We start from the raw sequence: 24,213 nt of genomic DNA, 5'->3' as shown, positions 1-24,213 counted from the left end.
CAAATGATCAGTTGGATTGAGAAATATGTAAAAATACACAGAAATGCTGGAGGAAGTCAGTCAGTCTCACAGCGTCCATAGAAGGTAAAGATATATTACCAACATTTTGGGCCTGAGCCCTTCTTCAAGGTATAAACAAAAAGCAGGCAGGTGTCTAACACTGTGAGATGAGACCCGGCTACACTCTTCCAGCATTTTATTACTATCACAGTAACCTAGGCTTTCATGTTCACTCTAAAGAGATATGTAAATGGGGTTTAGCCTACAGTTTTGTGTTTGCAAGGCTGAGCTCAGTCAGAATTCCAACCAGCAACAACATCCATTCATACTCCTTGTCCAGAATATGTTATTGCTTATTTAAAAATCTCGATTGAAGTCCCATCTATCATCTCCTCTGGTGGAGTTCCATGGGCACTTTACTTAAAAAGTAGTCTTTCCTGTCTTGTTCCTCAAATGATGTTTTGATTTGAAGGTATATCCTCTTGTTCTGGCCTCCTCCATCTGTCGACAAAGTTTATTCCATCTCTAACATATCAACTCCCATCGTGTTACTCAAAACCTCTGTTTATATTCTTCCCTATTCCATGCAGGAATAAAAGAGAAGTAGGCCTTATTGTTATGTTGCATCTTTCAAATGAAGATTTTTCTTCCTGAAGACCTTTGGGTGTATTTTATGGATTTTGGACTGCTGATCATGAAAATCACTTCAAAGTGATCCTATCACATATCATCTTTTAGATATAACCTATTTATGTGATTTCCTGTCATATTTTAACCTTACTTCAAGCATACAAATCTATGAAGTGCAACATGTCATTGAAAATTCATTTTCTACATTCGTACTTGAACTTCTTCCCTGCTGATCTTGATACAGTCAGTGACGAACATGGTGAAAGGTTTCACCTGGATATTGCAACCATGGAAAAGCGGTATCAGGGCAACTGGAATCCATCAATCCTGGACACTGACATGAGAGGCATCAGATGCTGAGTACAAACAAAAATCAGCGGCAAAACATTTGTAGTTCAGTTGAACTAACGCAATGTGTCAACATCACTATGCGATTAAACATGCTAAATTCAATAAAAAATAATGTTTCTACATGATACAGCAAATCTGAAATTATCTTTGTATTCATCTTGAAATTGTCTATTATAATCCGCAATTTCTTTTCAGGAAGCAAACCTTTCGAAAATATGAGATATCAGGGGAACCCAAGCAAGTACATTGGAAACATAATCCCCTTGTAATATACTAAACAAAGCAGCTAGTTTGAACACCTTGAGTTCTCATATAAGCATAGAGATAAATGACCTTCACACTGCTGATTGGGGGATAAATATTGATCAAAGTACTGCAGGAAACTCCTTTGTGCCTCTTTCAATAGGTTTTGTGAGGTTTTTTTCAATCATCAGAATCGGGATAAACACCCTCTTGTATTGCATTGGGATCTCAATCTGGATCATTGAGCTTATTTCTCTGGAGTGCGATTATGAAGCCAAACGCTTTGGATTCAGAGTGAGTGCTGCCACTGAGCAACAAGGTTAACATGTTTCTGGGTTGGAAACTGAATGTGGATGATTCAGTAAAATCAATTAAAAAAAACACAAAGAAATTGCACAACTGAAAACATGTTACAATATCTCAGAGAAGTCGTGTGCAAATATGTCTGAAATAATTATCTTCAGACATGCCTTTTACCAGCTGATCCCCAATGATACTCCTACCAAAAGTGACCAAAAAAATTGCCAAATTCTGACTCTTGAACCGCAAGTTGTTCACAAAACTTAAATATCACGAGTGGAAAAGAGGCAAAAATACGCCGTCAGTTCATTTCTCTGACATCAGATAACCAGCATCCAGATGTATTAAACTCTGCTTCTCCCAGCGGCAGTGAAGTTTGAACTTCCACCCAATGGGAATTCCGTTCAGTGTCAGTATCCTGAGGCAATCCTACCTCTCTGATTATGTGGAATAAAGGCCTAGTTAGTTTAAGGAAGGTAATTGAGACTTTCATCAGCTGCCCTTGAGACTCAACTCTACGTGTGAACTTTAAGAAATATCAATACTGGAAGCTTTCAAATGAAGTGGTCCCATTGTTAGACTTGGTGGCTGTGTTTAATAGAAAATTCTGCACATACCAAAGCTAAGATCATCAGACATGCTAATAATTACTGTACATGCCAGCATATAAGACGACTCCCTGAATTTCCACCTAAAAGGTAGGTTTTGTGTTATACTCACTGCCTGAAACTACCTCAAATCTTACTGCCTCAATATCCTTTACCAACCATCCTACTGACCAGTGGAGTAATGCTGTCACAATATTTTAAAAGCAAATTTCCCAGGAAAGGTTTACATTTTATTAGCGTATTTTAAAATAAACCACTATCAGTTCCTTTATCAGGCTGTTTAAAGCCTGTACAGAGCCGGCGATAGTCAAACTGGCCAGATGGACTCCGCAGGGGAGCACTGAGACTTCGCTGTTAAGGTTTGGATTTTATACTTGGCTTAAGGGTGGCACAGTTAGCATAGCGGTTAGTGCAACACTGCCTGAAACTACTGGGGTTTGAATCTCACACTGTCTGTAAGGAGTTTGTACATTCTCCCTGTGTTTGCGTGGGTTTCCTCTGGATACTCCAGTTTCCTCCCACCGTACCAGGGGTTGTAGGTCAATTGGGTGGCATGTCTTGTGGGCCGAAAGGGCCTGCTGTATGTCTAAATTTAATTTTTTTTAATTTATAGGATAACCCTATAAATTTTGGGGTGACATTTTTAAAGTTTGAACCATCTTATACACCAGCATATATGGTATAAGGACTCTTAAAAAATAAAAGTAGGCTTAAGTTAAGGTTTTGTTTTATAATAAAGGTACATAGATATGAGGGGTATGGAGGGCTATGGACTGGGGGCAGGTCAGGGAGATTTCACAGAAAAATAGTTTGGCACAGACTAGAAGGGCAGTAATATTCTATGGTGGTAATTAAGGGACCTCATCACAGTTTTATCAAAACTTCCCAGTGCAGTATGCATTTGAATATATCAGTAGCTCTCTTCTCAGTCCCAGGCAGGTACAGCACAAGTTACATACATAGGAATGGCAGGTTGCACAGCATCCATAGGAAGTAAAGGCCTGGATCCTTCGACAGGTACAAGTAAAAACAGGCAGGTGCATGTGTGACCTGCTGTGTTTCTCCAGTATGCTTGCATATTGTACTTGACCCCAACATCTGCAGAATTTCTTGTTTAATTTACATATATAGTGCTATCCCAATAAGCATTCCCAGAACTGTTAGAGGTAATGCAGCAGATAATTTTCATTGGAAAAGACGTTTTTTTTTCTGATTGCCATGAGAGAATTGAAGGAATTATACAGTCTCGAAGCCATGTTCCTGACATTATAGTACCATGTCTGGGAAAAGATCAGAGAAATTCCAAGAACTGGTTCCATGCCTGGCACACTGGAACTCCCTGAGCCCCCAATTGCTAATAATCTATGTTCAAACTTGGTTGAAGTGATGCTAGGGAGACAGCATTGTCAACGAAAAGCTAACTGCAGCTCACCTCATGTGGGATTCCCATCACCTGTCATCAATATTCTTAAATGTGGCAGCTGAGAGACAGTCAGTCAGCCTATTCACCTGGTTATTGTGGGATGCATGCAACATCTGTTTTGCTGTATCTCTGCAGCAGAACTTTGCTTTCTGTTCATCACTGTGGTTTACATCAGAGACATAACAGGATTGATTTCAGCTGCAACACCATTGAGAAACTTCAAGAGTAGAATTTCTGTTGATTTCTTCTTTCCCAGGGAATTCTGAGCCACGTTTTCCCAAGTGCATCTGTCTTCATTTCAAGTGTGGTCTGACTGCCAATCTATCCCTTTGGAGATTTACTGGAACAACAGTGCCATCTGGTGTTCACATACGGCTGGTGCAGCTACTTCACAGTCCATCCCAAAGCCCCATATTGCAAGGGCTTGAGGATTGAATAGATCAGAGCAATTTGTCTGTGGACATAAAAAAGCCATTTTATTTGTGATTCTGAAATGATGCATAATACTCAAAACAAATGAAGCACAGGTTAAAAACTGATTGAAACTCCCTCTGCACCAAACCATCAAACATTATTGGCGCAAGTACACAGTAAGATAAGGGTGTAGGGCTCTCTCCTCATTGTCTAATATTCCCAGGAGAGTACAGGGTAAAATTCCCTCCACACTGTTTCATCAAACTCATCGGTGAAGATACAAAGAAAGATTAGATGTAGATTAAAGCTCTCTTTACACTGTTCTTTCATCTCTTCCTGAGATATGTACAGCACAGAATTAGATGCAGAATAAATCTTTCCTCTGTACTGCCCTGTCAAACATTGTCAAGGTAGCTATAGCATAGATTAGTTGTAAAGCTCTGTCATCGAAAACTGCCAGGACAGATAGTACACAGATTGGATAAATGGTAAAGCTCTTTCCACTCAAATATTCCTTGGGCAAGTGCCCAGTTTATTGGGATCATAGAAATTTACATTGTCCCTTTTGGCGACAGTGGTGTTACTCCTAATTCCCAGCCCTTGGTTTGTCAGCACCAGCTCATTCAGATTTTAACTTTCTGCTTTCAAACCCTTGCACCCCCCCCCCCCAAAAATCCCTCCGTTAAATTAAATCTATGTTCTCTTGCCTATTGTCTTTTTAGCAAAGGGAAATAGTTCCTTCATTGTCATTCTATTGCGGTCACTCAGAATTTTGAATACCTCAGTTTAGATGTCCCTTTAAATTCAGATTCAGGTACTATTTATTGTGTGATAAAACGGAAATGTCATATTACATGAAATTGCCTTTAGTCTGCTCTAGGGCAGACAAAGGTTCACTATTAGCATTCCCTTACAATCAGAGAAAGAAAAGCAAAAGAGAATCCCCTCAGAGTCACTGAGTGTCCATGGAGTCTTCCCTTCTGAAAAAAACATTCCCAGTTCAGTGGCATGTAATGAAGTTAAAGTATCTGGATACCTGTGTTCATACCCACTAAGGGACAAGAATACTGAAAGGGCTTAAAATCAAGTAATTAAATAGTTCCACAATAAAAAGGTAATGATAACTACAGATGTCTCAAAACCAGTCTGGATTATTAATGTCCTTGAGCGGTAGAAGCCTGCAATCCATGCCTAATCTACTCTCCGTGATCCAGTTCCATCAATGTGGTTGACTCTTAACTGTCTCAGATTAACAGTAACCAGAGATAAGCTGTAAATGCCACCATTGCCAATGACATCCACATCCATTGAATTAGTAATTAATGATCTTGTCATAACTATAATTTTATACCTCTGCCAGCAGCCTCATAACTTTCCATTTTGTCTTTTCTGGTGCTAGTGTAATCTTTCTCTGGGGACCAGAGCTCAACCATCACTGTAGCCTGCACTAGTTTTTTATATTATTGAGGCACATTCTCCATGCTTTTATATTATATAGAGATAGAGGCAGTATTCCATTTATTGTGCATGCTCCCACCAAATATATTATTTTTCATTTCTACTTTTGTGCTCATCTAAACAGTTGATTGGAGTTTTTTTTTAAAGACTATTACTTCATCACTGTCAACTACATTGTCAGTCTTCCTATCACTAATGAATGACTTAATCTTGGCTCTCATGTTAAATCTAAGTCATTTGTATACACCACAAAACAGTACATGGTGTTGAGCCCCACAGCACCCACTGCGTACAGCTCTCGGACTCCAAAATCCATAGACCTTTACATTTTTCAACAAATAGACCCCATGGGCTTTTTCCTTCTTCCTCAATCAGCCATTCTCTACCACATCAAAAGCCTTGCTGAAATATATATACCTTTTGATACATGGCTGTATCAAAAGCGCTACCTTAATTGACTCTCTTTGTTGCCCTGAAATAATTATTATTACTCAGTCAAGACCATCCCTTACTAAACTAAACTAATAACTAATTCACTTATGACTTATGTTAGGCTAACAGTTCTATAGTCTCATTTTAATCGTCCATTCTCTTTTAAACGGTATTAGCCACTCTCCTGTGCTCCGTCACCATTCCTATAACCTGTTTCTTTTAAAGGTTCTGAGATAAATAGATTTTTTGTGCCCTAATATGTGAATGTGATAACACCCTAAACCAGATATTATTTGAATTCTCCGATTGGGAATATCTGTCTCTTTCAAGGAATGAAAATCAAAAACTGCAGATCTCTGAAATCTGAAATCAATCAAAATAGAAAATGCTGGAAATCTTGTTTTCATCAGAACTGGGAAAGAGACTGATTATGGCTTTATAGCGATCTGTTCCTAGGTTTATAGCGATCCGTTCCTAGGTTTATACTGACCTGTTCCTAGGAAACTGCAATAAAACTGTCTCAAACTCATAGTGGAATGTTCCAAGTTGAAGCTAAGACTATCTTAAGTTTTAATTTAATTAATTAATGTCATTACATTATTTAAACTCCTCTTATTAAGATACTTTAGAGTGACCATTTTGAAATTCAAGTTCAGGTACGACTGGTGAAGGTGCTGCTTGGGTGAATTAACAAGGCAAATGGGTGCAAATGGAGAAGATTTGATTTGACCAAGGCTGAGAGCTGATTATCCAATGATATTCAATATTTAGGAAGGACGGGCCAAATGGAAAAGAGGATGAGGTGTTCAGATTCTAGTTTATTATCATCTGATGGTACAAGTTCAGTTCCACAAAACAGCATTCTCCGGTCCTCAGTGCAAAACACCCACACACTTACAGACAGGCAATACGTACACAGGACAAATATGCATACAGTATATAATAAATTGTTTCATGAATATGAGAGTCTTGGGTGGTTAATGTGAGCAGTTCCTTGAGTCATTCAGCGTTCTCATTGCCCGTGGTAAGAAGCTGTTCCTCAGTCTGGTGGTGCTGGCTCTGATACTCCTGTATCTCTTTCCTGTTGGGAGTAGCTGAAAGATGTGGGCTGCGGGGTGATAGGGGTCCTCAATGATTTTGCACACCTCTTCGGTCAATGATCCCTGTAGATCATATCAATGGGATGTGGGGGGAGGGGAGGGACATCCCAGTGATCCTCTCTGCCACTCTTATGGACCTGTGGATTGACCTCTGATTCAATCCTGTACAGCAACCATACTGGCCAGGACACTCTAGATAGAGCTTCTATAGAAGGTTAAATAATAGTGGCCTTGCCTGCTTCAGTTTTTTCAGGAAGTGCAGTTGCTGTTGTGCCTTCCTGTCAAGTGAGGAGATATTGTCTATCCAGGATAGGTCATTTGTTAAGTGGACTCCAACTCTCCACAACGGAGTTATTGATGTGTAGTGGAATGTGGAGATGGCATTGTTCATAACCGTTGAAACCAATGCAGCCGTGAGAAATGATATGTCATAGATAATGTGGAATCCGTCTGGGCGGTGGTGACAAGTTCCAAGGGGCAGAAGGCATTGGTGGGAGTTCTCTAATCCTTGTACATTGTTAGGTCTGCTTTGTTCATGAATGAGTGAGACAAACACCAGACTGAGTCGAAATCAGGGTTCTTTGTTCTTTATTACCGGATTGTAACACTTGCGACTAACCATGTTAGTCGGAGAATGCATTCTGCCGTTATCAGCAAAATGGTGATTTTTTATACCCTTGGATACATGCTTAGAACATCATCATATCATTACTTGTCCAATGACTAAAACTGTTGCTATCCTTTCCCTGCTAGCTTCCTGCCTCTCAATCCATCAATGTCTCTCTTATCTTGTAAGTACAAGGATGCATTCACATCTTGTTACAGCCCTGTACAGGGTAACTCCTTACACATTCCCATCTCATGATGTTTTACCTTACAATATGAGTAGTAAGGTAGCATCAAACAGGAAATTAAAAGTGTTGAGACCTACATGAAGGGCTGTTGGGAACCCATGTTTCTGAGGCAGGGGCATTACAATAATTGTGGATGACTTTAATCTGCATATAGGCAAGCCGAACCAACTGATGAATCACATTGTGGAGGAAAATTCATGGATTGTAAACTTTGTACAGGCTCTCCTGTGCTGGTATTATTCAACAACAGAGGATTAGTTAATCTTATCATGTGGGACCATGTGATCATAACATGGAGAATCTTAAGGATGGAAAGTGAAATAGTTGAATCCAAAGCTAGGGTTTGAATTCCAAATAAAGGAAACTGTGAAGGTTTGAGCTGACCATGAAAGATTGAAGAGCTTTATGAGAAGGCGTATGATAGTGGATCAACAATGACAAATATTTGAGGAATTAATACAGAAACTGCAATAATTGCACATTCTCGCCTGGTGTAAAAATGCGAAAGGAAAAATAATCCAACTGTAACTATCAAAAGTAGATATGAAAAGTTTTAAATCCAAAACTATTGCTGGACAAATCTGCAAACATGGCAGTTGGATCTTTCAGCAAAGGGAGGACAAAGCCATTGATGAAGAGAGCAAATATTCAGGGATGCATCTCAGGGGGCATGGAAATGGAAGAGCTATTGAATCAATATTTTGATTCCATCGTCACAGAAGAGGGCATGTGTAATCTTCCAAAGGTGTTTGGGAACCAAAAATCAAATGGTTGGGGGACTTAAGGAAATTAATATTAGGAAGGAAATAGTGTTGGAGAAATTAATGTCACTGAAGGCTGATAAACCCCTGGGGCCTGATCATTTTCATGCTGAGTTCAGAAGAAAGTCATTGTGGAAAAAGAGGATGCATTAGTTATCAGTTTCCAAAATTCTATAAATTATGGAGAAGTTCCTGCAGAGCTGCAAATATAACCCCACTCTTTAAAAAAAAAGAGGGGAATGAGAAATCAGAAAATTAATGATCAGTTAGCCCAGCATGAGTAAATGCCAGGGGCAATTAGAAAGGATGAGATAGAAAGGATGAAATTTCAAAGAGATTAAAGCAAAGTCAACATGTATTTCTGAAAAAGAAATTGAACTTGACAAACCACTGGAGGTTTTTCTCAAGAATATAACTGGTAGAATAGATAAGGGAGAATCGGTAGATATAGAGTATTTGGATTTTCAGAAAGCTTCTGATAAAGTTTAATAGAAAAACGTCCAAAATGTTCACATTTTAATGAAAAATTAATGTTTTGATAGGGATCAAAAATCAGTTTATGGTTTGGATGAGAGATCCAAAAATATTTTCAAAGCTTCCTGAACTGAGGGGATTATAAATTGTGAGACACCAAATCATCTTTTGCAGCTGGAAGAGAACCAATGGCAGGTGGATGTCAATCCTCATCAGTACAAGGTGATGATCTTGTGAAGAGAACATGAACAGTAGGGCCCCAGGGAGTGTTGAGACCTACATGAAGGGCTGTTGAGAACCCATGTTTCTGAGTATATTTGAGAAGGAGAGAGTTCCAGGTGCAAAAGGTATTAAGTGGTACTAGAAGTGTGTAGGATTATGGTTTTGAGATAGATGATCGCCAATGATCATGTTGAATGGTTAAGCAGGCCTATTTTCTGTCTCTTTTTTTCTCTATGTTTTCAATGTTTCAGTCAATATCTTGGTTTTCCTGTGGTGACTTCACTTCAAAATACTTTGGTGGCTGCAAAAAGCTCTAGGATTTCCTGAGGTTGTGAAAAGCACAATGTAATTTATGGTTTTTTTTCACCCTTCTTAACATTAGTAATTCATACTTTGGAATTATTGCAAGAATTCTTCACTGGGAGAAGGCTGCATTCCCCATGGACAGGTTCCACATTGCCAGAAACATTCCTCAAAGGTTTTTTGTAACAATATGGAATGTGTCAAGAATGGCTCAGAGCTTCCCCTAAGCACTATGAGGAAATATGCACCCAGGGGAAATCGTTTCTATGGTCTACAACACACACTGCAACACATATTCACCCCTTTGCCTGAGGTCTTATTCGCACCTGCTGCTATGTCTACCTTTAATCTTCTGACACAGCAGAGCAAAGTGGGCTCTGTATTTCTCTAGGATTTGAGTAAGGATGGGAACCTTCGCAAAAATTAAAGCAACTGACTGAGGGCTCCAGCAGTGGACAATGTATGATTGGTGTCATGATAGAACTCCTGTGGCTGCTGAACAACCATTGATAGAGCTTCCAAGAAGGCAAAGCTGTGGGAATTATCTTAAGGGAATTTGAAGCTTTCATTCCAACAGACTTTTCTCAGCTTGTAGTCACTTTTTAGACCCCAAATATATCTTGTCTCATCTAGTCCTTCTCCCCATTTTTGTCAATATCAGATTCAGAATCAGAATTTATAATCATGAACAATAAATGATGATTCTGATATTAACATGTCTCCCTTTAAATTCATGCTTGTTCTTCCCTAAAATTTTTCAAAAACACTTTTTCCCTCTCTCTTTCTCTCTCTCTCTCTCTCTCTCTCTCTCTCTCTCTCTCTCTCTCTCTCTCTCTCTATCTCTCTCTCTCTCTCTCTCCCTCCTCTCTTACACTCTGGTTTAATTTTATATGCTTTTCTCCTGAGTAGAATCTGATTGACCATTTTCTAAATAGTGCATCTGAACTCCTGCAATCTACTCAACTTTCTTGTTAAGCTTCAGCATAAAATATAAAGGAACACTTCGGAAGTACAGGAATTCCAGGAACCAGAATACCTGGGGTCTACAAACTTGCACCTGCTTGAATTGGGCCAGAGTTGATGAAGTAGAGGTAGATTCTCAGAATAAATCGTGTGATCGTGCATGCTTGCTTAATGGCAGTTGACTTCTCAGCCCCAAATTGAAGAATGCTACACTTTCCAGGATGCAATCCTTCAAATATTAAAGAAGACACCAGCTCTGATGTGGAATCTGGTCTTACTTAATGTTCCATTGACACAGATGAACAAGCATGTGAATTTCTAGATTTTATATATTCTGTACAGTGCACTACAGCCTGTAATGCTGAATCTCGAGAAATCACTAAGGGTTCAAATTTTCTGCTCAGTTTTAGACACTTTATACAAGAAAGAATGAAACACGAAAGTCTGCAAATGCTCTGATTGTTGTAAAAACTCACAGAAATACTGCAGGAACTCAGTCGATCTTGCAACGTCCATAAGAGGAAAAGATATATTACCAACATTTCAGGCCTGAGCCTTTCTTCAAGGTATGAGCAAACAGTAAGCAGAACAGGATGAACCACGAGATAAGATATTTGAATAGATGACCCTCCAACCAGATGGCATTACCATCAACTTCTCTGGCTTTCATTAACCCTCCACCTTCCCCTGATGCCTTTCCCCAGCTCTATCTGTCTCTCTATCTCTTTCCTTTTCCTTCTGTTTCCTTTCGCAGAGCCAAAATTAATTCTTGTCTCTCCTCATATCCAATTAAATGCCTTTTGTTGGGGTGCTCTCCTACCCAACCAGCAGTGTCTGTATTCTGAGCAATCTTGTTCTCTGCTTATTCCTTGAAGAAGGACTCAGGCCCAAAAGGTCAGTAATATATCTTTACCTCCTATGGACCCTGCAAGGCCTGCTGAGTACCTCCAGCATTTCCATGTTTTTTGCTATTTTCAAGAAAAGACAAGATCAAAGGGCTGAGTTGTGAGAGCTCATTTGCAAATTCAACAACTTATGTATATAAAGGACATTTAAGAGACTGAATATTCTGTGGAACTTCACAAGAGCATTATCAAACTATATTTGACACCAAATTAATTAGAAGAAATGACTGAAAGATTAGTCAAAAATTAGATTTTGGTTACAGGAGAAGAAACAGAGCTGGAGATGTGGAGAGTTGGGAAGGGAATACAAGGCGTCTGAAATGGTGGAAAGTGCTGGCAGTGGTGGAAAAGCGAAAATTTGATCCGCCATATCACAGAACTGATGAGCTTCAGAGATGTAGCAGGGCTAAAAGGCAGAAGGGAGCAGCAGAGAAATGAAGGAAAGAAGTTACATCGGGATTGAAGAGACAGGCGAGAATTGTAAAACTTGTCCAGCAGAAGATCAGCGAGTGAAGGGAGATGGGTGAGCAAGAACCTGTGGGATTCAGAAAACACCTGGTGTTCATTTAGTTGTTTGCTAAGCAACATATTTCAAGCTTTCCTTTTCAGTCAGAAGATCTACATGTGTCAGAATTTCTGGCACACACTCCCAATGGGGAGATTCAAGGAGAACGACACTGGAAAATGATCCCTGATGCTACCAGATTGTTCTTTCCTGACCCCTGAGGAGAAAGGGATAAAAGTCTACAACCTTCAGTTAACATTCTACATCCAATATCATTCAACAATGACCAGTTGGCACTCTATTCCAGGCTATTCAATTATATCATCGAGAGCTAGGGTCCTGTTTGATAACCTCAGCCTCTAGTTGGCCTTGTCCATCACTTCTTTTAAAAAAACATCTACCTGTGCAATTCTTCTGTGAAGTGGTTAATCAACATGGCTACAGCTTCCTATTGGTTTATTTTCTCCTTCAGCTTTTCAACCATAGATTTATTAGGCCAGATCAAATTCTGAGCCATATCCCATTAGCCCCAGCGCACTGAATGACCTCCCTCCCCCATTCCTCTCTCCCTCTGCCCACCAGTGCGAGCCAGTTTCTCATGGTGTCTGCCTTTTTCCAACAGTTCACGGCATCAAATGGACGTGCAGTAATGGGAACACCAGCGCCGGTTTCTCAGTGGAGCAGCTTGTTCAGCAGATCCTGGACAGCCATCAGACCAAGCCGCAGCCTCGCACTCACAACTGCCTGTGCACCGGCAATCTGGGTAGGACTAAATGGGAGTATCCCTTCGAATTAACATGAGCATTTGAAGCTTTAAAAATTCCATTTGGGGATTCTCCCCCCCTACCCCTCCCCCCCCACCCCCAATTAATACTGCCCTTGCCCTTCCCCCACAAGCTAGACATCATTTTTTTGAATCTGCTTATTCCCCTCTTGAGGTAACCCCAGCTTTCTCTCACTCCTCTGGGATAACAAGTGTGTTGGGGTTATTCTGCCACAGTGCCCATCACAGTCCATTCCTGTTCTTGCTGCTCACCTGTGTTGGAAAGGAGATGGCCAAACATCACTGTGTGATATCTTTGGTTTTCAACTCATGGTGAACTGAGAAGGATGTTTGTGACCACACACACACACACACACACACACACACACACACACACACACACACACACACACACACACACACACACACACACACACACACACACACACAACATTGCAGGTAACATAGTACCTTTTTCAACCTCAGGATGATTTAAAGCTCTTTGAAGCCAGCAACTAGCTCAGGATGATTTAAAGCTCTTTGAAGCCAGCAACTAGCTTTATAAAGTGCAATCACAGCAGGCAAGGTGATAATTATTGGAAAATGCAGGGCTGGAGTGCCAAGGAGAGTTCCTAACTCTGCTTTGGAATGCTGCTTTGGTATGCTTTGCATCTGCACAAGAAAGCAGAACAAAGCCCACTTTAGCATCTAAGAAGCGGCAAGTCCATGAGTGCGGCATTGAGATCCTAAGTGTGTGGAACACTACATTGCAACGAGAGGTGCTCCTCGCAGGATGAGGGAGAAGAAGCTGATTGGGTGATAATGAGAGTTGTGACTTGGTTGGTTGGCAATGGAGATTCGTTCTCAAATCAATGCTGTTCTTGAACATTGATTTTAGTTATCGTAATTATACATATAAAAGGTTAGCTCTGGTTCTAGCTGCAACCAGAACTAATGACCATTGGTTCGTGCTTCAACTACATTATGACAACAGCTTCAATCCATCGAGCATCTTTAATGTATTAAAAGATTCCAGCTGTGTAACAGAGGCTTTATCAATCAAGAAATTGACACTGAGTCATTTGGATAGATGACCAGATAGAGAGGCATGGTTAGCACAGCAGTTAGTGTAACGCTATTACAGCACCAGTGGTCGGGACTGGAATTCAAATCTGCTGCTGTCTGCAGGGAGTTTGTACGTCTCCCCCTGACTGTGTGGGTTTCCTCCAGGGGCTCCAGTTTCCTCCAACCTTTCAAAAACATACTGGGGGTTGCAGGTCAATTGGGTGACACAGGCCTGTGGGCTAAAAGGGCCTGCTACCTTTGCTAAAAAGTTTAATTTTTTAAAATGTATTTATAAGGAATGAAAGGTTTGGTCAGAGCGTAAGGATAAACTGAAAGAGAAGGTAGTGCTGGAGGAGGTGAAGGAGCACAACCTCCGACTTTAGGAATCGCGGGGTCCAATCGAACCTTCCCCGAGAAAACAGTTGCAGTGACGAGCCGACTTCCAGGCAGAGCAGGGTTTTTCCCTGCAAAGCACAACCTGCTGGAGGAGCTCAGTGGGTCAAGCAGCATTAGTGGGAGAAAAAGAATGGTCAACGTTGTGGGTCGGAACTCTCATCAAGGTATTTGAATAAAAACACAAAGCTGAGGAAACTCAGCAAGTCAATGTACTTTATATAGCAGATAAAGATGCATAACCAACTTTGCAGGCTTGAGCCCCCTCCCTATTATTCCTCTCTCTCCTCTATCCCTCTTTCTTTCCTCTAGCATTCCACCCCATTCCTTCTCCATTCACAGAGCTATCCCCCTACCCTAGCCTGCTGCTGTGCCTTCCCTCCTTTATCTACCTATTACCTCCTGCCTGGGGGACTGTGCTCCTTTCCCTGCCCCTCACCTCACCATTTTGTTCAGGTCCCTGCCAATACTTTGCCTATACTTTGATGAAGAGTTCAATACATTTGTTATTTAGCTTTATGTTTGCTATATAAAGTTCACTGTTTGGCCTGCTGAGTTTCTCCAGCATTGCGTTTTTACCTCGACCACGGTGTCTGGAGTCTTACTCAAAACATTTGAGTGTTGATGAAGGGTTCCGGCCTAAACCATTGACTTATTTTTCCTCCCACTGGTGCGCATGAACCCTCTGAGTTCCTGCAGCAGGTTGTGTGTAGCTGTAGACTCCAGCATCCTCAGACTCGTTTGTGTCTTTAAGTTTGTTCCTTGGTCAACCCTGAGATGGTACAGCATTATAGTAGTGGAACAGTCGGAGTCAGTTACCCGGTAAAATTCAGGATTCCATTTATTGACATGTACACAAAATACTTAAAAATCTTCCTTGAAACAATGTTGAGGCCCCAGTATAGATTAGCTCTTGGACCAGTTCAATGCTGGCAACGGAGGCTCCAGAGAGTGGGCAGAAATCTGATGGCACATCCAACAGTGCAACAGTCCCTCAGATCCAGAAAAGACCCATTGGCCTGAATCTTGAGCTCCAGTCTCTGAAGGCAAGAGAGGGATTCAGTGAGTCACTGCTAACACCCCTCGGTAGGATGCTCTGGATGGGACAAGTTGTTTGGTGGGAGATCTGCTGGTTGGAGAGGTGGAGGGAAGGAGAGGTTCAATGCTTTTAGAATCTGTAATCCCATGGAAGGTTCGAGAACTTTGGAATTCTCCTTCCAAACTTCCTCCTTTAAAATTCTCCCTTCGAACTGACCCATAACCTAATTTTGTGGCTCAGTGTGAATGATGGGAGGGAAGATGTTGGAGTGAAAACCATTGAGCTGCCAATTGATTGGTGTTACCTGTTCCTGCCTCCACTACCCCTCTCCCCACCTTATTCCCTCCTCTAGGTGCCGGGAGCAGTGTCCACCACAAGTGTAACAGTGCCAAACACCGCATCATTTCACCGAAGGTGGAGCCGCGAACCGGCGCCTACAGCAGCCACCCAGAAGTCCAAAACAATGACGTCTCTGAGGGCAAGAACGACCATGGTCACGGCAAGGCCTCAAGCCGCGAGAAACGGAATGGTAAGCTGGCCAAACCCGTCCTGCTGCACCAGAACAGCACCGAGGTCTCCTCCACTAACCAGGTGGAGGTGCCCGACACCACCCAGAACTCCCCGGTCTCCATCAGCAGTGGCCTGAACAGTGAAACAGACATGGCCGACAGCCCAGCCATCACCGGCGTCTCCAGCATGGCTGTGGCCTCAGTAATGTGCAGCCTCAGCCAAAACGCCACCGTTTTCATGTCCGAGGTGACCAATGAGGCAGTGTACACCATGTCGCCCAGCGCTGGCCCCGGCCAGCATCTCATCGCCTCCGACGCAGGAGCCCAAGGCCTGGTCCTGGCTGTCAACTCGGATGGTCACAAGTTCGCGTTCGCCTCCTCGGCAGCAGCCGGCAACCCTGATGGCTTGTCCATGATGTCCGCTGGCGTTGCGGAGGACTTGGTCCTCTCCTCCAGCCTGGAGAGCAGTGAGAAGATCCCAGAGGCCAGCATGAACTTCGACCCCGACTGCTTCCTCAACAACCCCAAGCAAGGCCAGACGTACGGTGGAGGGGCTCTGAAAAATGACAACAGCAGCAGCACTCCACGGCAGCCACCAGGCAGCGAGGCCAGCTACTCATTCAGCGGGCCCCTGGTCAAGGAGATCAAGACCGAGGATAACTCGTTCGACCAGCAGATGACCAAGGAAGGATTCCAAACCAGCTCCGTCCCGACCTCCATTTCCTTGACTCCTGGCTCAGCCTTGCTGTCTTCTGGAGGCCTGAGTCCCAGCACCACTCTGGAACAGATGGATTTCAGTGCCATCGATTCCAGTAAGGACTTTTCCTCGGGTTATGCCCAGAATGTCCAGAGCCCCCACGTCCACCAGAATCCCTCACCTAGCTTCTTCCTGCAAGAGGCCAACAAGGCCCATCGCCTGGAGCCGGCCGCTCACAGCAATGGTCTGAGCGAGAGTGGGGCACCGCCTTTCGCCAGCACCTTGGGCCTGGCCAATGTCAAGACGGAGTCGCCCGCGCCAACCGCCTCCAGCTGCAACGGTCCCGTGCAGCCAGGTCGCGTGGACGCTGCACCCTCCCTGCAGTTGCTCCAGTTCCAGGCCAACTTCCAGCCCATTGCTGCGGAGACGGAGATCCCCATGGAAACGGCAGCCCCATCGGAGGGAGGCGAGGGCCTGCTGAAGTCAGCCGAGCTCCCCGCCTGCAGCAACGAACACTACATCCAGGCTGAAGCTGCAGGGGCCAACGGATTGCCCATCCTCCAGGGAAACATGGTGTCCAGTCTGTACCCGGTTGCCCACCACAGTCTGGGAGCGTCAGCCAACATGGAGCTCAACCTGGACCACTTTGACATCTCTTTCAGCAACCAGTTCTCGGACCTGATCAATGACTTCATCTCGGTGGAAGGAGGCACCAGCGCCCTGTATGGGCAGCAGCTGGTGACCAGTGAGGCGGCGACTGGAACTAACCTGCAGCCGCCGGAGGATGAGCGAGCCAGAGTGGCAACCTTCAGCCAGGCCGAGATCTGCATCCCGTGCTGCAGCCCTCAGCAGCAGCAGCAGCAGGGCCTGCAGCTGGGCAACGGGGAGAGCGGCGGCAGCTCCATGGCCTACATGCATGTATCCGAAGTCGTGTCGGCTCAGGGAGGCCTGGGGCCGCTGCAGCAGAACGGCCGTTTGTTCATGGTGACGGATTATTCCCCGGAGTGGTCTTATCCTGAGGTAAGTGAAGAACACTTGCTGGAAATTGTTCTCATTCATACTAAAATGTCCTCTTTGTCCCCTAGTTGAGGCTCTCCAATACATTGCCTCAATCCCTTGAGTGGAACGATCGGTGAGGGTTAATGTCACAGCCTTGCCATTGCAGTCTGAGCCACTGGAGGGAGCCATTGCTCACTGATTCAAATTCTTCATGTCAGAGACAGACCAGGAGGCTATTCACACTCACTGATCTTGCTTACATTCACCAGTGCTCCTCACACACACTGAAGTTTCTCACACTCATCAATTTGTTCATATTCACCAATCCCTTTTACACTTATTGATGCTACTCATGCTTAGCAATTCTGCTCACACTTACTGATTCCTGTTTCATCTTGTCCCCACCTCTTCCTTCTTTAGAATGCCCACACTTTCCCATTGATATTGACCCCATTTAACATGTCCCCCCCCCCCCCAAAATATTTTCACCTGCGAAGAATGGGGTTTTCAAGTCCAGAAGTCCATATTCCTGGAGGTTTCATTAGGCCACTTTCATCCATCTCAAACCTGGGCTCCCACCATCAGTCACTGACTCTTTCACATACAAGGCAGCTTCCCTTTCACAGTCGCCTCATTGCTAATGCTCGTCCGTCAGCTTTACAGACTCTTTTCAAGTTCAAGTCAGGTTTATTGTCAACCTGACAAAACAGCGTTCTCCGATCCTCAGTGCAAAACACGCAGGCATACAACCAGACATAACACTCGTACAGTACAAATAAAAAATAAATATTGTTCATTGAATATGAGAGTCTCGGATGGTTTGTCTGAGCAGTTCCTCTGGTCGTTCAGCATTCTCACTGCACGTGGGAAGAAGCTGTTTCTCAGCTTGGCCCCCATATTTTTTTACAATTAGTAAGTTAAAGCATTCAAGGAAAATAAAATAAAAATGAAATGTTTACATATTCCAAGGCTTTCTTCCTGAAGCATCCAGGAGATCAATTATACCCTCTAGAGATGAATTACTTTCCCCAGAGTCTCCATGTATGAGTTGGCAACCTGATGATTCCAAATGACAAATAAGAGTAATGTCTGCACACATCCAATGCGATGCTTAACTCCCTACTCACTGGTCTCTGCAGAAGGACAAAACAAAACAGCTTGACTTGTCCTGGCATACCTGCCGGTCAGGTTCTTAGCCCTCACTCTGAACTCCAGTCAACAACTGTGCCTGCACTTTCTGACAAAATGCCATTATACCATTGTGCACAGGTAACAGCATCTGGCTCCTCCTGTCTGCATGGGGCTGTCAACATCCATGGTCACAGACCCTGCACCCAAAATTAACACTGACATCCACAATCTCAGAATAAAATCCTCTCATGGCTTCATTGTTGATGTCAGAGTGACCTTCAGTTAACCCAGAACACACTTTGTTTTGGCTGTCGTTCCTGCTTTTAATCCAGTAATCAATCTCAACCACCACAGACTTGCCTTGAACCGACAGGGACAGAGAAAATGTGGCACGATCAACTTTGCTGCATTATATGAAAGTGAATGGAATGTGAAAGAATCTGTACCTGACTGTCCATGTGCATGCACAGCTGCTTGTGTGCCTTAGTATATGCATGTGTGTGCATTTTAGTCTGTAATGATATGGCTGTCTTTGTGTACATGTATTTAGGTGGTAATATTTATTTCAATCTTCATAGTCACAATGTAGAACAATGTATGGGTAGGACAGTTAGCATAATGGTTAGTGCAATGCTGTTACAGTGCCAGCAATCACGACCAGGGTTCTATAAGGAGTTTATACATTTTCCCCGTGTCTGCATGGGTTTTCCCTGGGAGCTTCGGTTTCCTCCCACCATTCGAAACATTCCGGCGGTTGTAGGTTAATTGGGCGGCACAGACTCATGTGCCAAAATGGCCTGTCTAAATTTTTTTTAATTAGAACTGAGAAAACATGGGAAATAAAGTTTGTAAAACAAGAAGACATAAAACAATGCCACACAGGTGTGTGTTCATGTGGAACTGAGTGTGCAAGATGAAGTATGCAGCAGAAACCCCATTCTTTTGCAGACCTGATTGCTCAAGACCATATCTTCACTGACTGAACATCAGGTTCTCCATTTAAAGCATGCGAAGCTGGAGCCGTAACCAAGCCTCCCTGCCAGCACCTTGTCGATGCTTCTCGGCATCCGTCAGACTCGGCATGCCTCGTACCTGGGGAGGAAATTCAGCTAGTAAACCAAGCCATAAAGTTTTCAAGTAGACATCATGATTTACATGTCATGAAATGAGCCTTCCATGACTGAGATTTGTTTTTCAGCTTGTTTGGAAAAAAGGATAAAAAGCCATTTACCAGGCAGCATGGACAATCCTGACAATAGTCACTGCAAACTATTTTGCTCCCAACACTACAGTTAAATTAAGGTACTATTACTCCATCTGTAAAGTAAATCAAATAGGACTGAAAAAGGTGAGAGCAGAATTTGCTCTAAAAGAATATAATTGGGAATGATGAAACACAAATTCACAGCACTCAGCATCTGTGAGAGAATTGTGAATACACGTCCTTCATCAGACTGGAAATCCATCGCACAATGATGGGATCATGGAGCAACAAGTAACCCATTTGACACGTCATGCCGATGTTGCCTCAGGAAAAATTTAGCCCCATTCCCTCTACTCTTTTCCAATGTCCCATCAGAGTTTTTCTGTCAAATTATTTATTTCAGATTTATTGTCAGAGTACGTACATGACATCACATACAACCCTGAGATTCCTTTTTCCTATGAGTGTGACAAAATTACCACAAATTGGTAGTGCAAAAAATAAACTGTACACAGTGTAAAACATGTAAACAAAGAACTGTAAAAAGATAATGAATGTAAACAAATTGACTCTGCAATACAGAGAGAACAAAAAGAAAATCAATAAAGTCCTTAAATGAGCCCCTGATTGAGTTTATTGTTGAGGAGTCTGATGGTGGAGGGGTGGCAGCTGTTCCTGAACCTGATGGTGCAAGTCTTGTGGCACCTAGTCCTCTTTCCTGATGGCAGCAGCGTCATTCCCTGTGGATGTGCTCAATAGTGGGGAGGGTTTTGCCTGTAAATGTCCACTACCTTTTAAGTGTCTTTTGGGAGTTACTAATGTATCTCCTTCCACCATCTGAGGCATTACAATCCAGATCACAAGTGAATGAGTGATTAACAAAATCCATCTGGTTCTTTTGGCATTTAAAGATAAATAGTGCAGATAGTTCTGAGATGGGGAGGTGTCAAGAAAAGAAGTTTGTAGGAATTGAACTAGCCGGAATCAGAATCATAATTTATTATCATAAACATGTCATAAAATTTGTTGCTTTGCAACATTATTACTGTGCAATTATTGCTATAAATTACATTTCAAAATAAATAAATAGTGCCAAAAAAATAGGAGAAAATAAAATGGTGTCTGTGGTTCCTTGTCCATTCAGAAATTGATGGCTGAGGGGGAAAAATTGTCCATGCACTGCTGGGTGCTCATCTTCAGGCTCCTGTTCCTCCTTCCTGATGGGAGCAGTGTGAAGAGGGCATGATCTGGGTGGTGGGGGGCCTTGAGGATAGAGGGTGCTTACTTATGACACCACCTCTTGTAGGTGTCTTCGACACCTGGAACTTGTGATATCATGGCCAGGTTAACAACTCCCTGGAGTTGGCACCTTCATACCAGACAGTGATGCAACAAGTCCACGTTGATCACCTTGAGCTTTCGACATTTAACTATGAATGGAATGTTTCATTGAACTTGTGTGATGAATACTGCCTTCATAGATCAGTGACTGAGAGTATCTAGGAAAGCTCCACATTTGGTCACTGTGTTCTGCTGGAACTGCTGGTCTCAGCTGGAGCAGCAATGGTGTTGAACTGAATGATGTTAGTACTGCACTAAAGAAAGAAGAACCCGTCGCCTCAATCTCCTACAGGAAAATTTTAGGGCCTGCGTGCCCATGTGCAGGACACTGTGTACATTTGTGTAGAAACATAGGCAGATGCCAATGTCCACAATCTCAGTACCAGAGCACCACATTCTTAGCCCCCTACTATACTCAATATACACCTATAACTGTGTGGCTCGGTACAACAATGACACCATTTACAAGTTCGCTGATGATACCACAGTTATGGGGGGTGCATAAAAAGAGGCAACGAGTCAGGTTACAGGGGGGGGGGGACTGAAAACATGGCCAAATGGTGTACCAACAACAACCTCGCACTCAATGTCACCAAAACAAGGAGCTGATTGTTGACTTCAGGAAGGTAAAGCCAGAGGTGTATGATCCAGTGATCATTGGGGGACCAGAGGTGGAGAGGGTGAGCAAATTTAAGTTCTTGTAAGTCACTATCTCAGAGGACCTTTCCTGGACCCAACTCACCAATGACAACATGAAGGAGGCACATCAGTGCCTCTACTTTCTCAGGAGTTTGCAGAGGTGTGGTATGAGACCAGAAACCCTGGTAAATTCCTACAGATGTGAAAAGTGTGCTGACCAGCTGCATCACAGTCTGGTATGGGACACCAATACCCTTGCAAAATATAGTAGACACAGCCCAGGACATCACAGGTAAAACCCTCCCCACTATCGAGAACATCTACAAGGAGTGCTGCTGAAAGAGAGCATCAAGGATCTGCACCACCCAGCACATGCTCTGTTCTCACTGCTGCCATCAGAAAAGAGGTCTAGGTGCCACAAGACTCGCACCACCAGGTTCAGGAACAGCTGCTCCCCCTCCACCATCAGACTCCTCAACAACTAACTCAATCAGGGACTCATTTAAGGACTCTTACTTTAGGATTTTATTGATTTTTTTCTTCTCTGTATTGAAGTTACATTTCTTTATTTGTTTAATTGTGTATGTTGAGTACTATTTTTATTTGCACTACTTATTCGACCTCACCTGCAGGGAAAGGAATCTCAGAGTTGTACGTGACAATATATCTGATATGTATGTGCATGCTCATATGTGTGCTTGTACGCTTCAGTGATTGTGTTACTGGGCCTCTGTGTGGGTTTTTGTATACCTATGCTGCTCTCTATAGATTTGGGCCTTTGGACCTTGGAATGGAAAATCAAGCGACAGAATTTGACAGTTGTGAACCAAAGCTCAGCTGGATTGTTTCCAAGGCACTCAGAGCACCATGTCCTGTGAAGCCACCAGGCACAAGGATGGGAAAATTTCCTCCAACTGGACCTTCTCCAGTCAGTCAGCCCAAATACAATGACCCAAACACAACTTGCCCTGAACTTTCCTCGAATGCTTGATGAGGCTGAGGGATTAGGCAAGGCCCAACAAGGCTGGAGACAATATCGAAGCTGCTCCCAATGAACTTCGGATAACTTTGGCCTGGGGTGTTTGATGATGGGGGGAATGGGTGGGAGGGAAGTAGGTGCAGGAAGGGAGTGCAAGGTGGGCCAACGGAAAAAAAATACCTTAAACATGCTGTGATGTTGCTCAGTGGGATCTCTTTGTTATGCTCTTGCAGGGTGGAGTGAAGGTGCTGATCACAGGGCCGTGGCAGGAAGCCAGCAATAACTATAGTTGCCTGTTTGACCAGATTTCAGTGCCTGCATCTCTTATCCAGCCTGGTGTTCTCAGATGTTATTGCCCAGGTGAGTGTATACCTTGTTCATTCTACCCCTCCCCTCAACTGCCACACACGAAGAGTGATCAGGGTAAGTGTAGCCAACATGATCCATTTTCTACCTTTCTATTCCCTTGGTCTTATTGAGATGTGTTGCTGTCTATTAAATGTCCTATCACTGCAGAATAACATAGGTGCTAAACAGCTCACCTTTAAAACCCAGTTAGGTGTGGCAGGTGAGGTTGTAGCATCAGAGAGCCTAGTCTATTCTATCATGGCTTTGTACTCTCAGTTATTATATTGGAAAGGCAACAGCAATGTCTGAAGGATGATGACCAAATAATCTGTTTTATTTAGAACATAGAGCAGTACAGCACAAGAACAGGCCTTTCGGCCCATGCATCAGTTCTAACATGATGTCTAAATCAAAGTAAATTCTGTGGCCTGGTAGATACCCCTCCATCCTCTTCATATTCATTTCTACATCAAGAAGCCCCTTATATGCTACTGTTGTATCTGATTCTGCCACCTCTCCTGGTAGCCTATTGCAGGCATCCACTACTCTCTGTAAAATAATCCCCCCGCACATTACTGTTAAACTTCCTGCCGCCTCACCCGAAATATATGCCCTCCAGTGTGTGACACTTTTATCCTGGAGAGAAGATTCTGACTGTCCACCTATGAATGTCATTCATGATTTTAGACAGGTCTCCCCTCAGCCTCCGACACTCCGTAGAAAACAACCCAAACCACATACCTCATGCCCTCTAAACCAGGCGAAATTCTGATAAACATTCTTCTTTTACTCGTTCCAAAGCCACCACGTCCTTCTTGGAATGGGGCAACCACAATTGCACACCGTCTTCCAAGTGTGGCCTGACCAAAGTTTTATACAGCTGCAAAATGACCTCCTGACTTTTATACTCAATGGCCCAACATGATTTACCATTTGCATTTGGAAATGCAAAGTTACTGAAACTCCTTCTCTTCAAATAAGAATCATGAGATATTTTACCGCACTTCGGGTTTGATATCTCATCTGAAGGACAGTTCTTTCAGAGCTCTATTAGATTACTAGTCTTCCTAGATTTAGTGGAGTAAAACATGAGTCTACAGATGCCATGATTGAAATAAAAACACAGTGCTGGAGAAACTCAGCAGCTCAAACAGTGCACT

General features: G+C 43.1%; 1 protein-coding gene across 7 annotated transcripts in view; it reads left to right on the top strand.

Moving 5' to 3' along the window:
- The window catches only part of camta1a (calmodulin binding transcription activator 1a), a 1,025,873-nt gene that overhangs the window by 907,052 nt on the left and 94,608 nt on the right, over nt 1-24,213 (top strand). For all 7 annotated transcript variants that reach the window (XM_069918585.1, XM_069918583.1, XM_069918582.1 and 4 more), the window contains 3 exons: nt 12,569-12,709; nt 15,559-17,432; nt 22,939-23,065. In XM_069918585.1, coding sequence (XP_069774686.1) covers nt 12,569-12,709; nt 15,559-17,432; nt 22,939-23,065 — 2,142 coding nt within the window. The remainder of the gene's footprint in view (nt 1-12,568; nt 12,710-15,558; nt 17,433-22,938; nt 23,066-24,213) is intronic.

This window comes from Narcine bancroftii, chromosome 2 (genome assembly GCF_036971445.1).
Source record: "Narcine bancroftii isolate sNarBan1 chromosome 2, sNarBan1.hap1, whole genome shotgun sequence".
In the NCBI taxonomy this organism is placed as follows: Eukaryota; Metazoa; Chordata; class Chondrichthyes; order Torpediniformes; family Narcinidae; genus Narcine; species Narcine bancroftii.
The sequence above is the reverse complement of the archived record's forward strand: the minus strand, read 5'-3'. Positions and strand labels throughout refer to the sequence as shown.